This window comes from Mirounga leonina, unplaced genomic scaffold (genome assembly GCF_011800145.1).
Source record: "Mirounga leonina isolate KUSES-001 unplaced genomic scaffold, KU_Mleo_1.0 Mir_168, whole genome shotgun sequence".
NCBI classification, from domain to species: Eukaryota; Metazoa; Chordata; class Mammalia; order Carnivora; family Phocidae; genus Mirounga; species Mirounga leonina.
In genome coordinates, this window is record NW_023270426.1 from 69,430,906 (window position 1) to 69,450,218 (window position 19,313).

At 37.2% G+C, this 19,313-nt stretch overlaps 1 protein-coding gene across 1 annotated transcript in view; it reads right to left on the reverse strand.

The window, feature by feature from the left end:
- Positions 1-18,197, reverse strand: part of SLCO4C1 (solute carrier organic anion transporter family member 4C1) — a 61,494-nt gene extending 43,297 nt beyond the window's left edge. Inside the window, exons 1-2 of the mRNA XM_035014960.1 lie at positions 17,717-18,197; positions 14,276-14,539 (exon numbers count right to left, since the gene is read on the reverse strand). Of these exons, the coding sequence (XP_034870851.1) occupies positions 14,276-14,539; positions 17,717-18,062 (610 nt within the window). The 5' untranslated portion in view covers positions 18,063-18,197. The remainder of the gene's footprint in view (positions 1-14,275; positions 14,540-17,716) is intronic.
- Between the last annotated feature and the right edge of the window lie 1,116 nt (positions 18,198-19,313).

Sequence of the window (19,313 nt, forward strand, 5' to 3'; positions counted from 1 at the left end):
AGTTCAGATCATAATCGTGTTTATGTCTAATATACCAACATCTAGTGGCAAACCAAGATACTATAAGCAGAAGAAAGCATGGTCTTACTACAAAAACCTAGGGGTCCTCACAGTGATTTCCCTGTGAAGACTTGTCAGAGGCTTCCTACATCCTGCCTGTCTGCCAAAAATACTGCCTATACCTGCTGCAAGAACTTTACCTTGTTTCAGTTCCTACCCAATTCTGGCGATCTTAGGCATTACCCAATATATATGTTAGATTAATGTATATAAATGAGGTAGGTGAGGTCTCCCAAATCCCAAAAGATACACCAAGGATATTCAAGTGCAGAATGTGGAACGTGCAAAGTGGATACTGTAACATGGCCTTGGCCACACTGTTATAGTAGGCTCCTGATATTTTTGTGGTTTTTCTCTAGCGTGCATATACTTTACTAAGGCTTCTAAAATACCTTAAAAATAAATAAATAAATAAATACTTCAACTAACCAAGTCCAATTAGCTTAATACCATCAAGATAAAATCCAGCATGACATTCTGTGGTATAGTAATATAATCATGGTACCTCTAGACTGGAGTTTCACAAATGTCAGTCTGGGGCTAGATAATCCTTGTTGTGTCAGGGCCTCTCCTGTAGGCCCTGTAGGATATCTTCCAGTGTCCCTGACCTCTACCCAGTAGGTGCCAGTAGCACTCTCCAATCCAGTCATAACAATCAAAAAATGTCTCCAGAAAGAGAAAATTGGCCACAGTTGAGAACCACTGCTCCAGACCATATTATACCAAAGAGCAAGACGATGTATGCAGTACTGATATAAGACAATGGTGGTGTATTCTTGTTCCTCCACAGAAAAGCAAGTCATCTTGATTACTTTGCAGTTGAAAAGTGAAACAAAACGTGTGCCAGATCAATAGCTATATATTAGATATCAGGGTCTATGTTGATTTGCTCCAGAAAAGGTACCAAATCTGGAAACATGGCTATAATTAGTATTATGTATACTTTATGATTATAAAGTAATAAAAAATAAAGTTATAATTTTGATTATATTTATAATGATCTAAAGTCATATTTCCATGACTTTCTCGTTCATTTATACCAAATACATAAAAAAAAGTGAAAATGTAGTAGGACTCACCACCCCAGTATCTTTCAAATCTTGATGGCATCACAAAACTCCATAATCCTCTTAAGAATACAGTATTACTTCTAGTTTACTATTTCATTCACGGGTTTTTAATTATTTCTTCCTACAATAATATCTCTCAATCCACAGGCCAGGTAACCAGTGTGGAGATTCTACCAGCTAATATATCTATACCCTTTCTATATCCTAAGACTAGGGAAAATTACAGGATGGGTATTTCACTGTGATATAGAGCAGTTTGGGGCCAAGTCTATTATTGGACCTCTGTAAGTCCCTTTCTTACCAGTGGACCATGGCACTATTCTAGAACTCCAGAGATCAGGTGAGTTCAGAGCCATTATCTAATCACCTCTAATGAGTATGAATACTACCCTTCCCCCTCAACACTCGATAAAAGGTTTTAGGATAGGTTTAGGAAAAGAGAAGCATCACATACTCCTGGCTTTGTTGTAAAACTCTTCAAAGATATCTAGCCTCCCTATCAATAATGAATTCTGTATCTGTGAACTAGCTTAGATCTGGGATTGGTTAAAGGGTTGTGAAACCCTACAATATTGATTCAGACTGGGTTTCTGCCCATGAGACTTAGAATTTTCCCACTTAAACATGTCAATTCAGGGGCGCCTGGGTGGTTCAGTTGTTAAGCGTCTGCCTTCAGCTCCAGTCATGATCCCAGGGTCCTGGGATCGAGCCCCGCATCAGGCTCCCTGCTCTGCAGGAAGCCTGCTTCTCCCTCTCCCACTCCCCCTGCTTGTGCTCCCTCTCTCGCTGTGTCTCTCTCTGTCAAATAAATAAATAAAATCTTAAAAAAAAAAAAAATGCCAATTCGGTTTCTGAAACTTATTCGTGTAATGGAGCCAACCTTGCCTCTGAAGGTTAGCATAGCCATGTGGTTTCTATCTCCCCAGGATCTGGATGGACAAATGAAGAATATCCAGTACAACTTATATCCTACAGGTCTTTTTGAATTTACAAAAAACAAGGGTTACAATAAGAATATAAGATTTGGGGCACCTGGGTGGCTCAGTTGGGTAAGTGTCTGCCTTTGGTTCAGGTCATGATCCCGGGGTCCTGGGATCAAGCCCCGCATGGGGCTCCCTGCTCAGCAGGAAACCTGCTTCTCCCTCTCTCACTCCCCACTGCTTGTGTCCCTCTCTCACTGTGTCTCTGTCAAATAAATAAGTAAAAATATTAAAAAATAAATAAAATAAATCTTAAAAAAATAATATAAGATCAATTAAATTTCATAGCAAAAAGCCCTGGTTAATTCAATTTATTAAAATTTGACAGAGTAGCTAATATTTTAGCTACTGAAAATGATGAATAAATTATAACCCCTACATTCCTCAAAAATTCAGTCTGATGTAGTAACAGTACTAATTGATATTATAAAAATTAAAACCTGACAAATACAAAATTTATATGTTCTAAGCATTATAGTAATAAAAATAAACAAAAGAAATTAAGAAGAAATGCCAAAAAAACGAAATGGAAATGTCAGAGTGTAACAGATTAATCTGAAAAAGAATGGATAGAAATCATAGATTAAGGACAGTAATAAATGAAATTTAAATGCTACATTAGGACTAGAGAATATATTTCAGTTTGAAGTAACCAGAATTCTGTCACAAAAATTGTATCCTAGAAAATGTCATATTTAGTAAAAACAAAAGGACCAATATTTTCTATTTCATACTTAGTTATTATGACCTCTTCTTAATACAACTGAGCCTATCTTAAAAACTCAGACAAAAGGTAAAATACTTTTTATTATAGCAATTAATTGCTCTTACAAAACTGAAATTGGAAACATGACCAGATTGGTAACAAAATGGAGATAATAGGAAATACAATCTACAAAAAGAAAATAGGATGGCTACAGATAATTTTTCAAGAAAGAAATGGGTTTTTTTTGGTTTTTTTTGTTTTTTTAAAGATTTTATTTATTCATTTGACAGAGATAGACACAGCAAGAGAGGGAACACAAGCAGGGGGAGTGGGAGAGGGAGAAGCAGGCCTCCTGCAGAGCGAGGAGCCCGAAGCGGGGCTCGATCCCAGGACTCTGAGATCATGACCTGAGCCGAAGGCAGACGCTTAACGACTGAGCCACCCAGGCGCCCCAAGAAAGAAATGTTTTTCACATTATTCCCAGGGACCCCATGAACAATTTAGTATTACTCAAAAAGCTCAGAATTATTTCAATAAAGAAATCCTGTAAGTTGGTTTATTCATTAACTTCTGAAACAGTTCCTTCCTCCCTTCTGTCCTCTTTCATGTGGCAGGCTCATCTGTGCATTATAGAGTGTCCCTCTCCTTATTCAACAAATACCTACAAACTATCTACCCTATGCCAGATAATAGGCTAAACAGTGGTACAAGTTTGTGCTGAAACTCTTTGTTAAGTAACACATTTTAACATCCTACAGAGGCTTATGGGTCATTGCCTTTCTGATCTTCTCCAATAACCCAAATAACTGACAGTAATGATATTGTGGGTGGTCAGTGGATCTGTGCCAAGTATTCTGGATGGAATGAAAGGGAATAGGATGATTAGAGTTTAGAGTTGGAAGAGACAACTGCTTCTCATCCAAATCCTATAAAAGATAAAACTCAGAAGTCCTTTGTGAGCAACAAAGGTCAATTAAAACAGATTCTGTCATGGATTAAAAACAAGGCTCTGGTCACACTCATTGTTAATACCATTAAATGGATTAAGATGGTACCAAGCAAATACTTTTAATTGGAAAATACGACTTAGAGGAAAGTACCTAAGAGTATGACTCTCCCATTAGTCTGATATGCTTAATTAAGTCCAGAGAGAGGCATGAGGTTAAGAAAGATAAGACATACAACAAAACTATGAGTATGGTTATTGGCACATACACCTGAATCAATGAGATAACAAACTGGCTTTTGAAACAGTTGCACCACCAAATGACCCACCAGCCTCTTCTCAGAGGGATTATGACTGAATGAGTATGAAAATAACCCTTAGCTCCCAAATTTCTACAGGTAAGAAACAGGCTGATACAGATTCCAACCATCCAAGGAGTATATTCTCTTTTTGCCCTCTTCAAATATAGCCAAAGACAATAAAAAGGACCAATAGAGAACACTGAGCCCCTCCCAAGAAGCAGGTTTACTCAAGGAGCAAGCATAACATCTTACCAGTGGGATTTCAGGATTTCTCTGAACTAGTGACTGCTATGTATTTTCTCCTTTCCAACCAGTATGATTATTGTGACAAATATATTTCTTATGTGTTTGGAGTATTAAGGGAAAAACACAGAGAATGCTAGTGCTAATGGGAATACAAAGAGAGTCAAGATTCAAAATGTATCACACACAAAAATGGAAAACAATAACATTTTTTTAAAACATTAGAAACTCTTTAGGATCTAGAACTAGGTAAAGAATTCTTAGACTTGACAACAAAAATATAATCCATAAAAGACAAAATTGATAAACTGAATTTCATCAAAATTAAAAAACTTTTGCTCTTATAAAAAACCCTGTTAAAAGTATGAAAAGATAAGCTATACATCAGGTGAAAACATCTGCAAATCACTTATCTGACAAAGATCTAGGACTTAGAATACATAAGCAACTTTCAAAATTCAACAGTAAAAATTAAACAATCCAGTTAGAAAATGGGCAAAAAACATGAACAGACATTACACCAAGGATAAACAGATGGCAAATGAGCACAAGCAAAGATGCTCAACATCATCAGCCATTAGGAAAATGCAAGTTAAAGCCACAGTGAGATTTCATCACAACCTATCAGAATGGCTAAAATAAAAAATAATGACAGCACCAGATGATGGCAAGGGTGGAATCACTCATACTTTCTGGTGGGCTATAAAATAGTACACTCCCTCTGGAAAATAGTTAAACAGTTCTCAAAAAAATAAACATAAAACTACCACATGACCCAGGTGTTTTGCTCCTGGGCATCTATCCTAGAGAAATGAGAATTATGTTCACACAAAAATCTGTACAAATGTTCCTAACTTTATCTGTAACAGCCAAATAAGGGATCATCTCAGATGTCCTTTAGTAGGTGAATGGTTATACAAACCATGCATGATATATTCATACCATAAACTACTTAGTAATTAGCAATAAAAAGGAATGAATAATTGATAACCACCACTCTGACGAGTTTTTAGAGAATTAGCCTGAGTGAAAAAATCCAATTCCGAAATGTTAAATACTGTATAATTACCAAAATATAGTAAAATCTTTAAACATAACAATGTTAGCATGAGGTAATTTACAATAGAAAACTTCTTAAATATAAGTATTCAACTTTATGAGAATGGTTAAAATTTAAAGTGGAATGTTATGCAAGAATAAGAATGCTCAAGGTTTGCAAACTATACACAATACTAACTTGATTAGAAATAGGCATATTAAAAACATTAACATGGTCCCAAAGTTTTCCTTGAGAAAAAATAATGAATTTTTTTTTCTTTTCCTATTTCTTTCTATTGTCCAAATTGTCTGCAATGACCCACAGAACTTCTCTAACCAGAAAAATGTATTAATAAAAAACACAACAAAAGAGGGCTCATTAAAAAGGTTATCTATAAAATGAATATAAAAGTATAAATAATTCACAACTCTGTTTTAACATATAACAATATCCAATATATATTCTTAAAGAAAAAGTGGGTATCTAGAAATTCAAAATGTGTTTCCTTAAAATTTACTTTTGAATACATATGTGTCAATGTGATTTAAAATGTATGAATATGTATGAATGTTAGTAAGAGTGTGTGGATGTGATTGTGCATGAGTGTGTATTAATGACTATAATGAAAATGTGTGTATTATGTGTGACTATTTGTGAATACATGTATAAATGTATATATACATTAAGAAGGCTAAACAATATTAGCAGTGGGTAATCTATGTTGTGTTATAAAAATATCTTATTTCCTTCCTTTTTTGTTCCATTTATTCACCATTTTTTTCCTTTTATTCCATTTCTTTTTGGTTTTGGTTAAGTTTTATCTTCTGAATGGCTTGCAAAGGATGTATCATGTTTAAAATTAGATTAAAAAAATTAAAGATATTTAAATAGGCACTTTGACTATTTAAAAGGTAATATTTTAGTATACTATTTTGAGTGGATCAATTTAAGCTGAGCTATACCAAACAAATTTACCTTCTCATCTCCTAAGAATATAATCCTGGAAACATAGCTAATTAAAACCCTCTCTAATATATTATTTTGGAAGTGTTTAGCCAGACTTGAGATACATCAATATCAAGTGACACCTACCAAAGGAAAAAAAAAATATATGTACCATTTTGAAAGATTTTTAGTTGCTTATATGATTTTGTAATTACCATTGCCCATAACTAACCAAACCAAGAAAGGTAGTTTTTCATTTGTTTTGTTTGTTTCCTTCTTTTGAGAGAGAGAGAAAGAGAGGACTAGCAGGGGAAGCTGCGGAGGGAGAGGGAGAAGCAGGCTCCCCACTGAGCAGAGAGACCGAGGCTCAAGGCTGGATCCCAGGACCCCAGGGATCATGACCTGAACTGAAGGCATATGCTTAACCAACTGAGCCACCCAGACGCCCCAAGAAAGGTAGTTTTTTACATTAGTATAGCTGTTACTTAATTATCATGAGCATCATTATTCATTGCTACTATTTAATGAGCACTTACCTACACCAGGTACTGCCTTATCACTTACGTGTACAGTCTCCTATGAGGTAGGGGTTATTATCATCATCATAATTTATAGTGAAGCTTGTCCAGGGCCACATAGCTCTATCACACAATGTTTGAGCAAAATTTAAATTCAGTTTTGTCTGACCCTAATATCCCTGCTATACTCCTGCATACTTTCCTTGAATGTAATGTGCTAATACTATTAAAATAAAGGGAAAAAAATACATTAAAACACACAGTGGCTCTTCATGCATTTTTTAAGAACAGTGACTTAGAAAACAGAATTTCCTCATTTCTTTCTTGCCACAAACCACATTTTTACCAACCTTTCTGAGGAAGCGACAAAAGCATTGCTTAATTATTACCTCCCATACATTATACCAATAAGAGACAACTATGCCTATGGTCAACTTGAACGCCTTATCAGAGCATTTCCTTTTATTTTATACATGAAAACAAATAAGGGTAATCCCTACTAATAGTCTATCAAGAAAAAATCCTGCCATTTTAGCATCACCTTAGAAGCATGGTAGCTACACAGGGAAATCCATAGTTTAGCAAGTAATTAAGACAAAAACCAAAAGTAGAATATCAAAACATTGTGTTACTATTTCTGAATATGCTTCTCATTTTAGCTTCCTTTTTCGCACTGCAAATTTTTCAGATCCCAAATCTTGCACATAAAGATCATCTATACTTTGCCTCTGATAACACAATTCCGCCCAATTCAGTGCCCCCCCTCAAAGAAAAGAAAGAAAGAAAGAAAACGCCCCATTACTCTTTAGGCCAAGTTTATGGAAAATGTGAACAGAGCATCCCAAACTGCCTCTATCTGACATTAACTGCTCTTACTGCCTTCTGTGGAAAGGAAGTCATTAGACTCCTAATATGCCTCTACTGAAAGGATCCATTCATTCATTAATGTATCTGACAACTCAACAAACCTTTCTTGAACACATACTATCCATGACATGCTATTCTAAAGCTGGCCATAATGAAGATGCTAAATTCAACAAGGGCTTTCAAAATTACATAAGATAGCATAGAACAGGTATTCCCAAAGCCTGTTCACCAAAACACTTATCTGGGGGAGAAAACATAAAGTGAGCCCTAGAAGCCGAGTAAAGGGGCAAGCAGTGGAGTCCTTTGGTACATACCACATCCTCTAACTAAGGATTCAAAACTGCATTAACTTTTATAGGGATGCAACAGAGACACCCCTTACCTTTGATTTTCCCAAACTCATTGAACCATGGAACTTATTTTTAAGATACTCTTAATATCTTCAGAAACTGTGCTCTGCAGATCATACTTTGGGAAATGCGGGGACATTATATTCTTTTGCACAAGGGCATGCATTTTTAAGTCTCTATTTACAAATTATAGCTGTGAGCAGAAATGAGTTTGTGCTAACAACTCATTGACACATGCCTTCCTACTTAATTTTCTCTGTTAGTTTCCTCTATTTCAGAAGTTTGGTCATTTGAATTTCAACAGAACTGGCTGCATTAAAGTATCTAGTATTTCATGACAGTTGTGAAACTTCTATTTTAAAGGAATTTATAAAGCAATAATCCTGAAATGAAAAGAACCTCTGTGCCCACAGCTGAAACAGTACAAAATAATCAAGCACCAAACTGGACATATGTTTCTCCAAATGGACTGATAAAATAACCTGGGTAGTTTTTAAAAATATAAATTCCTGAGTCCTACTCCAGACTTACTGAATCAGGATCCCCAAGGGCATTAAGTGACGGTAGCAAGCATCCAGGGTAACTCATATTATCTGGGAAGTTTAGGGAAGACTGAAGTGCCTTGGATATTAAAAACTGTGCTAGTTGTATCTGGAGCACTGACTATCCCTAAAATTTAGTTCTAGATCTTTTATTGTATGTATTGAATTTAAAAATCTTTTGAATCATTTGTTTTATTACACCATTACATCTTCTAAGATATCATCTTTCCTTTTTATTCATTTGTTATAATTAAATTGAAATATAAGAAAAATAAAACTGATTCTTTATAAGGAAGAAGGAATATCAAGAAAGAACACTCAGAGGCCCAGCAAAATTAAAGTATACTGTATTAAATTAGCAATTGTAAAACTGTAAGATCCTTGGCCCTATGTCTTCTCCAATCTAGACAAGTATTCCATATTAAAAAAATCCTTATGAATACAAGATAAAAGACAAAACAGTAATTAAAACTAAATCACACATTGAGTCCCACGCTAATCATTTTCCTAGTTCAACATTTTAAATAGTCACTTTGCATAACTAACGTCCTTTGGTACAGAATTCTTCCTGAAATACCAATCTAAAACATTAGAAATTTAATGCTGAAGTAAATGTAAAGTGTTGAGAGCTACCTTTTCCTGAGAAAGGAATGGAAAAGAGAAACAAGAAAATAATACAACTTAAGAAAAGTTAACCAACTATTGGTCAATAAAGAAAAAGAGCTTCACTGGATTTAGTAATTACCTCCCCATAATTTCTAAGTTTTTACTAATGATCCCCCTCCCAAACTCTCAAAGAGACAAAAAGATTATTTTCCTTAACACCGTTAAATTAACACTCATCCACAAGGAATTAAGAAGTGCTTGGAGGAAAACAAAATATTATGTGGTAAAGATTTACTTAATATATTTGTATAATATTTCAAAGTTAAATTAAAATATATTATAACAAGTTAAAATATATCAAAAGTAAATATCAAATATTATTTACTTGAAAATATTTTATAATACTATTCTATTTTCAGGCTAACATATATAAAAATTAGTCCTGAGAAGCATTTCTCTCAATTTTAATTCTTCCCTTTTTTGTATCCAATAACAATCAAAACTTCCCTTTGATAAATATTATCTCCAAAGTTAGATAATCACATCTAACCCTTAGGTCTTCATAAAAGTTTCCCTTAAAAAAATACTTTTCCAAACCTTTAATTTTTACAGAATAGAAAGTTCAAGCTGTTTTCAAACACACTTTTCTACCTTTTGCTAACTCTTAACATCCTTTTGTTTTTCTAACACCGGTAGAAATTATACATGCTTATCATATTTCACATTTGTTTTCCTTTAATTACCATTATATTACTTTAATCTCCTCTTATAGAGATGATTTCATCCAACTGAGCCCTGACTTTTCTCAAGTTCAAAAAACAACAACAAAAAAAGCACATGAAGGAAAAATGCTAATTCTCTCAATGTCATTTTCAAATTAAATTACATGTATAATTTTAATTAATAAAATGATTTCTTAGTGTTAGGCTCTTTAGGTTATTTATCTTATATTACCTAACAAGATTGTACATGCCCTTGTTTCCAATTTATTTACAGGGAGTTTTCAACTCTTTTGTTTCTTTGCCCACTGATCTCCAGTTTTCTTGTATACTCTCCTTAGACTTGGACAAATCATTAAGCTTTTTGGTTATAGAGTCCAAAATGTGCAAAAGTGGATTAACTTACTTGAACAGACAAGTTATTATGTTTTTAACGAAGTATAGATCATTATAACTGGCTATTTGAAATTGCAGAAAATGGTTTAAATTCATAAAAATAATTATGTAATAAGTAAACACTTAAAAAATAAATTCATAAAAATATTGAAACTATTCAATATAGTTAATAAACCTATGAGAAATAAACAAAAAAATTAAAAACATTAAACAAAGTATAAAAACTAGTACTAGTTTTAGCTGTTACTGACCTCTCTATGAAATCACTATGAAGTCACTTCACCTCTTATCCTAAGGTTCTACACTGTAAAAGAAGGAATTTATGATTTCTAACATTCCTTCTGTTTCTAAATGCCTGGGTCCCGTTCCTTTAGATATGTAATGTGGTTTTAGTCCTAAATTTTGTATTGGTTATACTGTTAACACGACACATACATACCACAAAGGCACATTCCTAAAAAATGCAAAAATTCAAAATAGCAACTAGGCATTTTCATATACTGTGTGGGAGAGTAACTGGTACATCCCTTCCTAAAAGTCAGTGTGGCATTATCTATCAAAAATTAGAATGAGAAAGGCCTTCAAACCTAATATGAGCACTTCTAGGAATGAAAACTAAAGAGTTAACTGGCACACTTATATAAACATGTATGTTCAAAGATAGATATTACAACACTGGATAGATATATAATATTCAGTTCACACTAATTCCAAACCTGATTTCTTTATTTCCACTCCTAATGCTGTTCTACATTCTAGTGAATGGCCCCAGTTGGTCAAGCCAAGTATCAAGGAGTCATTACTCATTCCTCTTTCATAATCAATCTACCAAAGAGTCCTATCTCTTTTTCCTTGAAAATACATTGTGAATCAATCATTCCTTTAGATCTCTCCTGATACCAACCCAGTCCAACCACCTTTATCTCTCACCTGGACTATAGTAAAAAACTCCTAGGTGATTTTTTCCCATTTACTCTCGTCCTTCAGAGCAACAGAAGCCAAAACGATATCAGAACATAAAGCTCATGCACGTCTCTTTGGAAAACTTTCTCAGGGCACTTGGGTGGCTCAGTCAGTTAAGCGTCTGCCTTCTGCTCAGGTCATGATCTTGGAGTCCTAGGATGGAGCCCTGCATAGTCGGACTCCCTGCTCAGTGGGGCATCTGCTTCTCCCTCTACCTCTAACCACCCCCCATCCCCTGCTCGTGTGCTTCCTCCTCTCTCTCTCTTTCAAATAAATAAAATCTTAAAAAAAAAAAAAAAAAAAAAAAGGAAAAACTTCCTAATGGCTTCCACTGCACTTAAAGGAAAATCTAAATGCCTCATGTTGGCGTCTACCTGTCTCTCCAATTCATCTCATGCCATGTTCTCCCTTGCTTTGATCATGCTGGCCAAAGTGACAATTCCTAAAACCTACCAACCTCTTTCCCCCTCCAAGGCCATTTACCATGTATTTCTCCAACCTGGAAAGCATCTTTCAAAGCTGGCTCCTCATTATCCAGTTATTGTCACAACGGCCTTCGTTTGCCCACATATTTTCTCTTTTATACACTATTACTTCATACTATTTGTTCCCTTCATACACTCACTTTAATCCTCAATTATTTTGTTCATCAACTTTGTATTTCTTCCCACTACTACATAAAATCCTGATGGCATGAAACTGTTTCACTGCTATTATCTCAGCACCATGTACAATCCGTATCAATATTCATTTTATGAATGACAGAACATAAGGGCAACCTGAGTTTTTGTTTCCATTTGCCAATGATAAGCTATTATATAAACTATGAGTCTAATTTAGACTAAAAACCTCACAATCAGCCAATTCCTCTATCTAATCTACTTCAACTAAAATAATAAAAAATATCAATAAGACATATCAAAAAGAACTTAGTGAAAACTTACGTAGTACACCATAATGTGACCTGGTTTTAGCAATCTTCTTGGCTTCATCTCTGCCCCCCACCCACACACACACACCTTAATTTGTGGCCATTCCCCCTTGAGAATTATAAATCGTTCAGATTAGCTGCAATTCAAAGTGTGTATGGCAAGGGATGAAGCCAAGAAAATTGCTGAAGAGAGATCAGGCTTTGGTGCCGGAACAGGGGTTATGTTTTAGTTTAGAGAGTCAGAGATTTTATCGAAGCTCATATACTTTAAGAACAAGTAGGGCATCTGATCAACTGGAAGAGTGAGGAATCTGATTTAGCACAAAGATTACCACGTAAATGCAATAAACACAATATTTTTGCTATCACAGAATCAGTATCATGTTTCTTGTGTGACAGACTCAGGTTTAGACTTTACCTTACTGTTAAAATTTCAAAAGTATCATACTAAAGCCTAGTGTGCCTTGTTCCTAAAACTACCTCCAGTGAAATTACGTGACATTGGCCTTACAGAATCTTGTCCAATATTAGATAATGTACTAGAATCTATATAAGTGATCTTTCCACTGATAACATATTTTCCTTATCTCATTTATTCCAAACTCTACCACACTTTAAAAACACCCTCTATTGGGGGCTCCTGGGTGGCTCAGTTGGTTAAGCGTCTGCCTTCGGCTCAGGGCATGATCCCGGGTCCTGGGATCGAGCCCCCACATCTGGCCCCTTGCTCAGTAGAGAGCCTGCTTCTCCCTCTCCTACTCCCCCTGCTTGGTTCCTTCTCTAGCTGTCTCTCTCTTTCTGTCAAATAAATAAATAAAATCTTTGGGGAAAAAAAAAACCCTCTATTGGTCCTATATGCTTGTATATTCTATTTTTATTTCCAAAATGAAGGCTGCTTACCTAATAAGTATACTCCTAAAACCATGATGCATAATTGTTAAAAATATTATTGTTAAATTGTTAAAAATACTTTCCAATTTGTCGTCATTCTATAATTTGGAAGTTGGTCTTAGGAATGTTAACACTTTAGTATTAATTTTCAATATTAAAACTCACAAATGTAATGGCCTTAACTTTTTAAAAATAATGCCTATATTGCAGCAGGCCCCAGTTCTCCTTTCTTCTTACCCTAAGCCTTTTCTTCACTTACCTAACTCCTGAAAGTTAATTTCATAGCCCTCTTTTTCTCAACATTTGCTATTAAAAATCCCAGGAAAGACAATAAAAATGTTAAGGTCCTCATTAGCATATCCCTCTGGCTCTACCATAATTGTTTTTCCATTGAAAATGATTCTTTGGGAGGAAAAAAAAAGTAGAAATACAGTCAAATTTCCTTTTGAGCCTTTGGATAATGTACTTTTTTCAACTAACCAGAGCAACATGTTAGATAACTCATGAAGTTCTGAATCTCTAAACTACAGTCATAAGTACAGCTAGCTTCAGTTCTTAGGAAAGGCTTCAGTTCTATAAATTTCATCTCTCTTCTCTCAGGAATCAGGAATCAATATGTCCAGGGTGCAGAGCTGTAAGCACAGCAAATAAAACCAGAAGGGGGGGGTGGTGGTTTGGGGGGTGCCTGGGTGGCTCAGTTGGTTAAGTGTCTGCCTTCAGCTCAGGTCATGATCCCAGAGTCCCAGGGATCCTAGCATTGTGCTCCCTGCTCAGCAGGGAGTCTGCTCCTCCCTCTGACCCTCCCTCCTTTTGTGCTCTCTCTCTCACTCTCTCTCTCAAATAAATAGTATCTTTAAAACACACACACACACACACACACACACACAAAGGGGAAAACTACAGATCTTAGAACCCCAATGAGGTTACAAGTGCAAAGGAAAATTGATCATTGCTTTTTGAGGACTGTGTGTAATTTGGAGAATGAGTATCAGAGGATTAATAATGTGAATAACAACTGAAGCAATGAATAATGCAATCTCTGTAATCTACTTCACACAATTCACATCAAAACAAAGCAGTAAACAGTAGAGGAGACTAAGTCCTTACCTTACCTGTACAAGTGAGTTGCAATATAGAATTAAAGGCCTTATGTTATAGTACTTCTTAAATTAAAACAAACAAAAACACAACAGAAACTTACCTTCAAAAAAGGACCCCAGCTGGTATTTTCCACCAAAAAATTTTGGCATTGAAAATACAAGTGCTCCCAGTCCTATCATAAAGGATGCAAATGCAAGCCATCTTGGTTTGTGTCCTCTTTCACCAAAGAATGACACAAATAAAGATAACAAACAGAATGAGATATCATAGCTTGATGATATCAGGCCCGTCAGAGAACTCTTCATTTCATAGCGCTTCTCAATAGTGGAAATGCTAATATTTACGAGGCCATTTACTATAATACCTAAAAAAGAGAAAAGAAAATGTATGAGCATGATTTTTATTAACTTCACCATATGGATTATGATTTTTAACACAATGTACTAAAATCTGGTTATGACTAAAGTTTGTCATTTATTTTGATATTTTTTTAATGTAGCAATTTTAAAAGTCCCAAAGTTTCAAAGCTAGCAACTCAAACATACTTCCTTAAAAATCAGTTTGCTTTTTAAATGGTACATTTGTGAATTTTCAGGTGTTAAATAAAATCAATGCTTACCACATACTAAATTGTAGCTAACTTCATTTTTCTCTATATGACAAATAGAAAATCAGGCAGTAAATTCTCATGAAGTCAGTTCGCCAGAAAGATTCCAAGAGTAGCATACTCATGGACCTCACTCAGAAGAGTACAAAAATACAAGTAACTCCATTGGTCATTAAAGTAATGCCCAATTGCTTCCCAGGTTGTTTAATTATTAAACATACTTATCTGTAACTAGAGATCTTTGACTTAGTCTTATGAAAGGTGAACTTGAGCTCTCAAACCTCTTTTCCTCTAACACTTTTACAGACATTAAAGTTATAATTTAAAAGGTCCTAGAGCAAAAATAAACACTAAGAGTCATTTCAACTACCGGCATTCTAAATCATATGCAAAGTAAACAAAAAATATACACTTCATCTGTCTATTACAACCATGATGGAAGAATATAAGGTAAGCAAGGAAAAGTTGAAAATTTAATTGTGACTGACTTAACAAAAATGTTCTGTCCAGATACAGATTAAATTTACAGGAGTCTAAACATTAGTATGAGTTGAAAATAAAAAGCACCTGATCCAATTACAGTTTTTAACTAGTTACCCCCTTTACTTAAGAGGATACCATGAATTGTTTTCATTCATTAATTAACAGAGTACACACAAGCCATGATTTCTACAACCTCCTTAAATTTTGCTTTATCGAGACTGTTAACTGGAAATACATTTCAAGAAAATTGATATAACAAGTTTTAAAAGTCCTAACATGATTTTACTTTTATGCCAGTTTAATAAGTCAAAAGATAATTTACAATTCTTAAAATTTAAAGGTAAAGTGTCTAACGTACCTAGGAATTACATGCTTATGAGACAAATCTATCTGAGAATATGACACTTACCCCATCCAAAAATCAACTCCACCTCCCCCCCCAAAAAAAAATCAACTTCCCAACACACTTGCCATACTGATTAAAAGTCAATCATGAAAACTCATTGTCTTTTTGGTACTTCTCTGAGAAAGTAAATTTATAAACTCTTCTGGAGGTTTAGCACATTAAGCCTATGAATACCACTCTGAATTCTATGCTGCTTTAAAAAAGGAAATTTCATGAAATATTGTATACTGTATGTCTCTATTATACATACATGAAAATAGGAGGCACATTAGGATGTTAAGTGCTAAGAGAAACTCTGTTTATCTTTGAGAAACTCTGGGTTAAGTAAACTAACCTGACAAGTTTTGGGTTTGGGGTTTTTGTTTTTGTTTTTCCCAAGCACTTCTTAATATACCATGGAAAAGGACCTCCCAGGGATCATGCCCGAGAAACATGGTAAGAATTCAAACTTAAATGGTAATAATTCAGATTTAAACTGAAACAAGAATTTATTGGGTCACCTTCATCTAGGATTATGCTTCTCAAATTGGGGACCTCTGGGTAGATGTAGCTCTAGGCTAAACCTGACACATCTTTTTAGGAGTGTCAATAATATTTGCTAATAATTTTAAACAACATTTTACATTAAATGTATGTGTTTTGGAATACAGAGATTTCAGAATATGTTTTAAGATAAAACAAGAAATTTTAATTGTGTCCAACTTCTTTGAACTTTGCATTCCTTTGGCACTGAAATGTTTGATCATGGATTTTGGACAACTAAGACCAAGACACTGAGAGAAGGCTAACTTGGGTGGGGACAAGAAAGGTGGGAATGGAAATAAATTTTTAGCACAAAACCACCTTTGGCAGAAGAGCTGCAGTTGACCTTCAATCAATGCTTACTTCCTGAACACCTAATGTGCAAAAGCAAGGGGCGCTGAGTTCCTTTCAGACAGGGGAGCAGGAATAAGAACAGAAAGAATATATTTAGATTTACTCTTCTGTTAATCTTAAAAAAGATCCCCCTCCTCAAACATATTTCTTGGATTACACTTCTTTCAATCAGCCCTGGATGGTCTCTTCACAAAATACTCTGAAAGTAAGACTCAAGTGACCAAAAAATATCTACATACCATCAAATTCTAACTAACCTTCAGCATTTCCTTCAGGATGCTCCGTCTTAATGCCCACCTCTCCTCAATGTGTCTGTCACCTTAGTGTAACTTCCCCTTTCTTTCGCCCCCTGCATTAGGCAACACAGCAACAGCTTTTACCTTCTCCATGCTTTCTTTCCTGGGAGCCATTCTCCCTCTACTCTACCTCTCACTCCTCCAGACCAGGTTTAGACCGCAAACTCCTAAGGGTACAAACGTGGACTTCACCAGTAACTCCCAAGAGACCCTAAAAGAGATCCTGGAACAAAACAGATACTGCACAACTCCTCCGCGTTTCAAAAGCCTCACCCTTCAACAACAACGCCTCGAGCCTTTGCTAACATTTACTGGGCTCCACCTGTACCTGCACACAACTCAAACTAAATACACTCACAAAACATGAATGCTGCTACCTAACCACAAGTTTCTGCTTTGAGAACTACCTTACCCTCACCTGCAAATTAATCCTTCCCTTCCAGAACAATGTAAAAAAAAAAAAAAAAAAACTTTAGTAAGGAGCTTAGCAAAATATATGCTTCCGTAGCACAGAATTGGATACCCCCAGTGTAAACGGTTCCCAAAGGAGGGCTCCAGGAATTTCCACCTTCCTTTAAGGAATCGAAACGACTAACTGAGGTAGAACACAAAAGGAAAAAAAGGTGCGGGGGGGGGGGAGGGAGAAAAGCTCGAATGGCAAGTTTTAAAAGTTGCTACAACAAAGGCAAAGCTAAAATGCGGAGCCCGCTGACGTCTGTGGGAGCGCTTGCAAGTCCCCAGGCCGGGCTGCCTCGCCGCGCGCCGACCATGCGGGCTCGGCGCGCGCCTGCCCTCTCCGCGCCGCCAGCTCGGCGCGCCCGTCCGCGCCCTCGCTGGGCCACTGCCCTCTCTCGGGCGGGCGCTGACCATTACCTTGCGTGAGGGCCAAAAGGCAGTAGTAAAGCAGAAAGCCCTGGGGCGTGTTGCAGCGCTGGAGACTCCGCGGTTTTAAGTTCCCACACCCACAGGGTCCTTCCTCAAACTCGTTCAGCGGCTCTGGAACGGACAGCTCTTGGGAGACAGGGGGATCCGCCGAAGGCCGGGGTGGCTCCGGTGACTTCGGGGGCTTCTGAGGCTCCTGTGGCTGCGAATTCTGTCTCTGGGTATTGGTGGACAAGTCCGAGACCTCGACGTGAGAGGGCGATGCAAACAAGCGGTGCGGGGTGTCTGGGCTGGAGGCGACGAAAGCCGGGTTCTCAATGCCTTTGCCGCCCTTCATGGTCAGCGTGGGTTCTCCCAACTCCAGGGCGTTCGAGCTGCAGAAAAACCCGGTTCCCTTCTGGCTCCTCCCCCGCGCAGGTGGCAGCGCCCCCGTGCGGGAGGAGTTCCCGCCTCCGTGCCGTCGCTCCTGTAGGGCTAAAGCGCCGCGCCGCCGCCGCGCAGCCGCCGGGATCCTCCTCCTCGAGCTCGCCGCCGCCTAGAGCGCGGAGCGCGGACGCTGGGCCCGCTGGCGGTGTGATTGGCGCGCGGCCGCGCCTCACCTGCTGCCGCGGGGGTTTACTGGAATGCGGCGCGCGGGCGTGCGGCCCGGCCCGGACGCCGCAGGCTGACCCCGCGAAGCCCCTCAGCCCGCCGCGCTGCTTCCCAGAGCCCAGGGCCTGGGAACTAACCAGAGGTTGCGAGCCTGGTGGCCATAAAGCTCCCTCTGGGTGCTGACAGGAAAGCTGTAAACACAGTTGCATCAGGAGATCATTCCAGAAAATATCCTGCCGGTTTTCTCCTTTGCTGACTACCAAACCGGATTAGGTCTGGGCTGCCAAGAGTCAAGCAGCCACAAATACAGTGCTTTGCATTTTGAACATCATGGTGAGACTTTTACCTGTCATGCTCCCTAGAAACAGAAATCCCCACCGGCCTCCCCCCCATTACCACGGCCATTAACGTGGCAACAGAACCACCTGTTTGGTTTGGCTACCCCAAAACTGAAGATACAGAAATTAGAAATCCTTAAAAGCCTATATATGATATTCTTTCTCCTGTATATTGCATAGCTAAGATCAACAATGCTGATATTCACGTAATCATTTCTACCTGTGAAATCAATTTAAAAACAGTATTATGCAGTAGTTACGATTCATTCTTTCATTCATTCATCAAAAAATGGTGGACAGGAAAGGCCTCGCTGAGTTTGAGCAAAGACCTGGAGGAGGTAAGGGAGGGAGTCTCATGTGCAGAATAGAATGGCTGGGGTGAATGAAATGGTTGGAGAACAGTAGGAGTTGAGGGCAGGTGAAGGGGTGCAGATGGGGTGGGGAAGAAGTGATTGGGGCTAAACCTTGGAAGCCATTATAAGGACTCTGGCTTCCATTGTGAGTGAAATAGGAAGGTTTGGAACCAAGGAGTGACATGTCATGACACGATTAGGTTTTCAAAGGATCCATTCTCTTTGCCTTCTGAACATACACTAATGCATACTAAAATAATATATTTTAAACGAAGACATTTTTAAAACTGTATCAACATCTCAAGA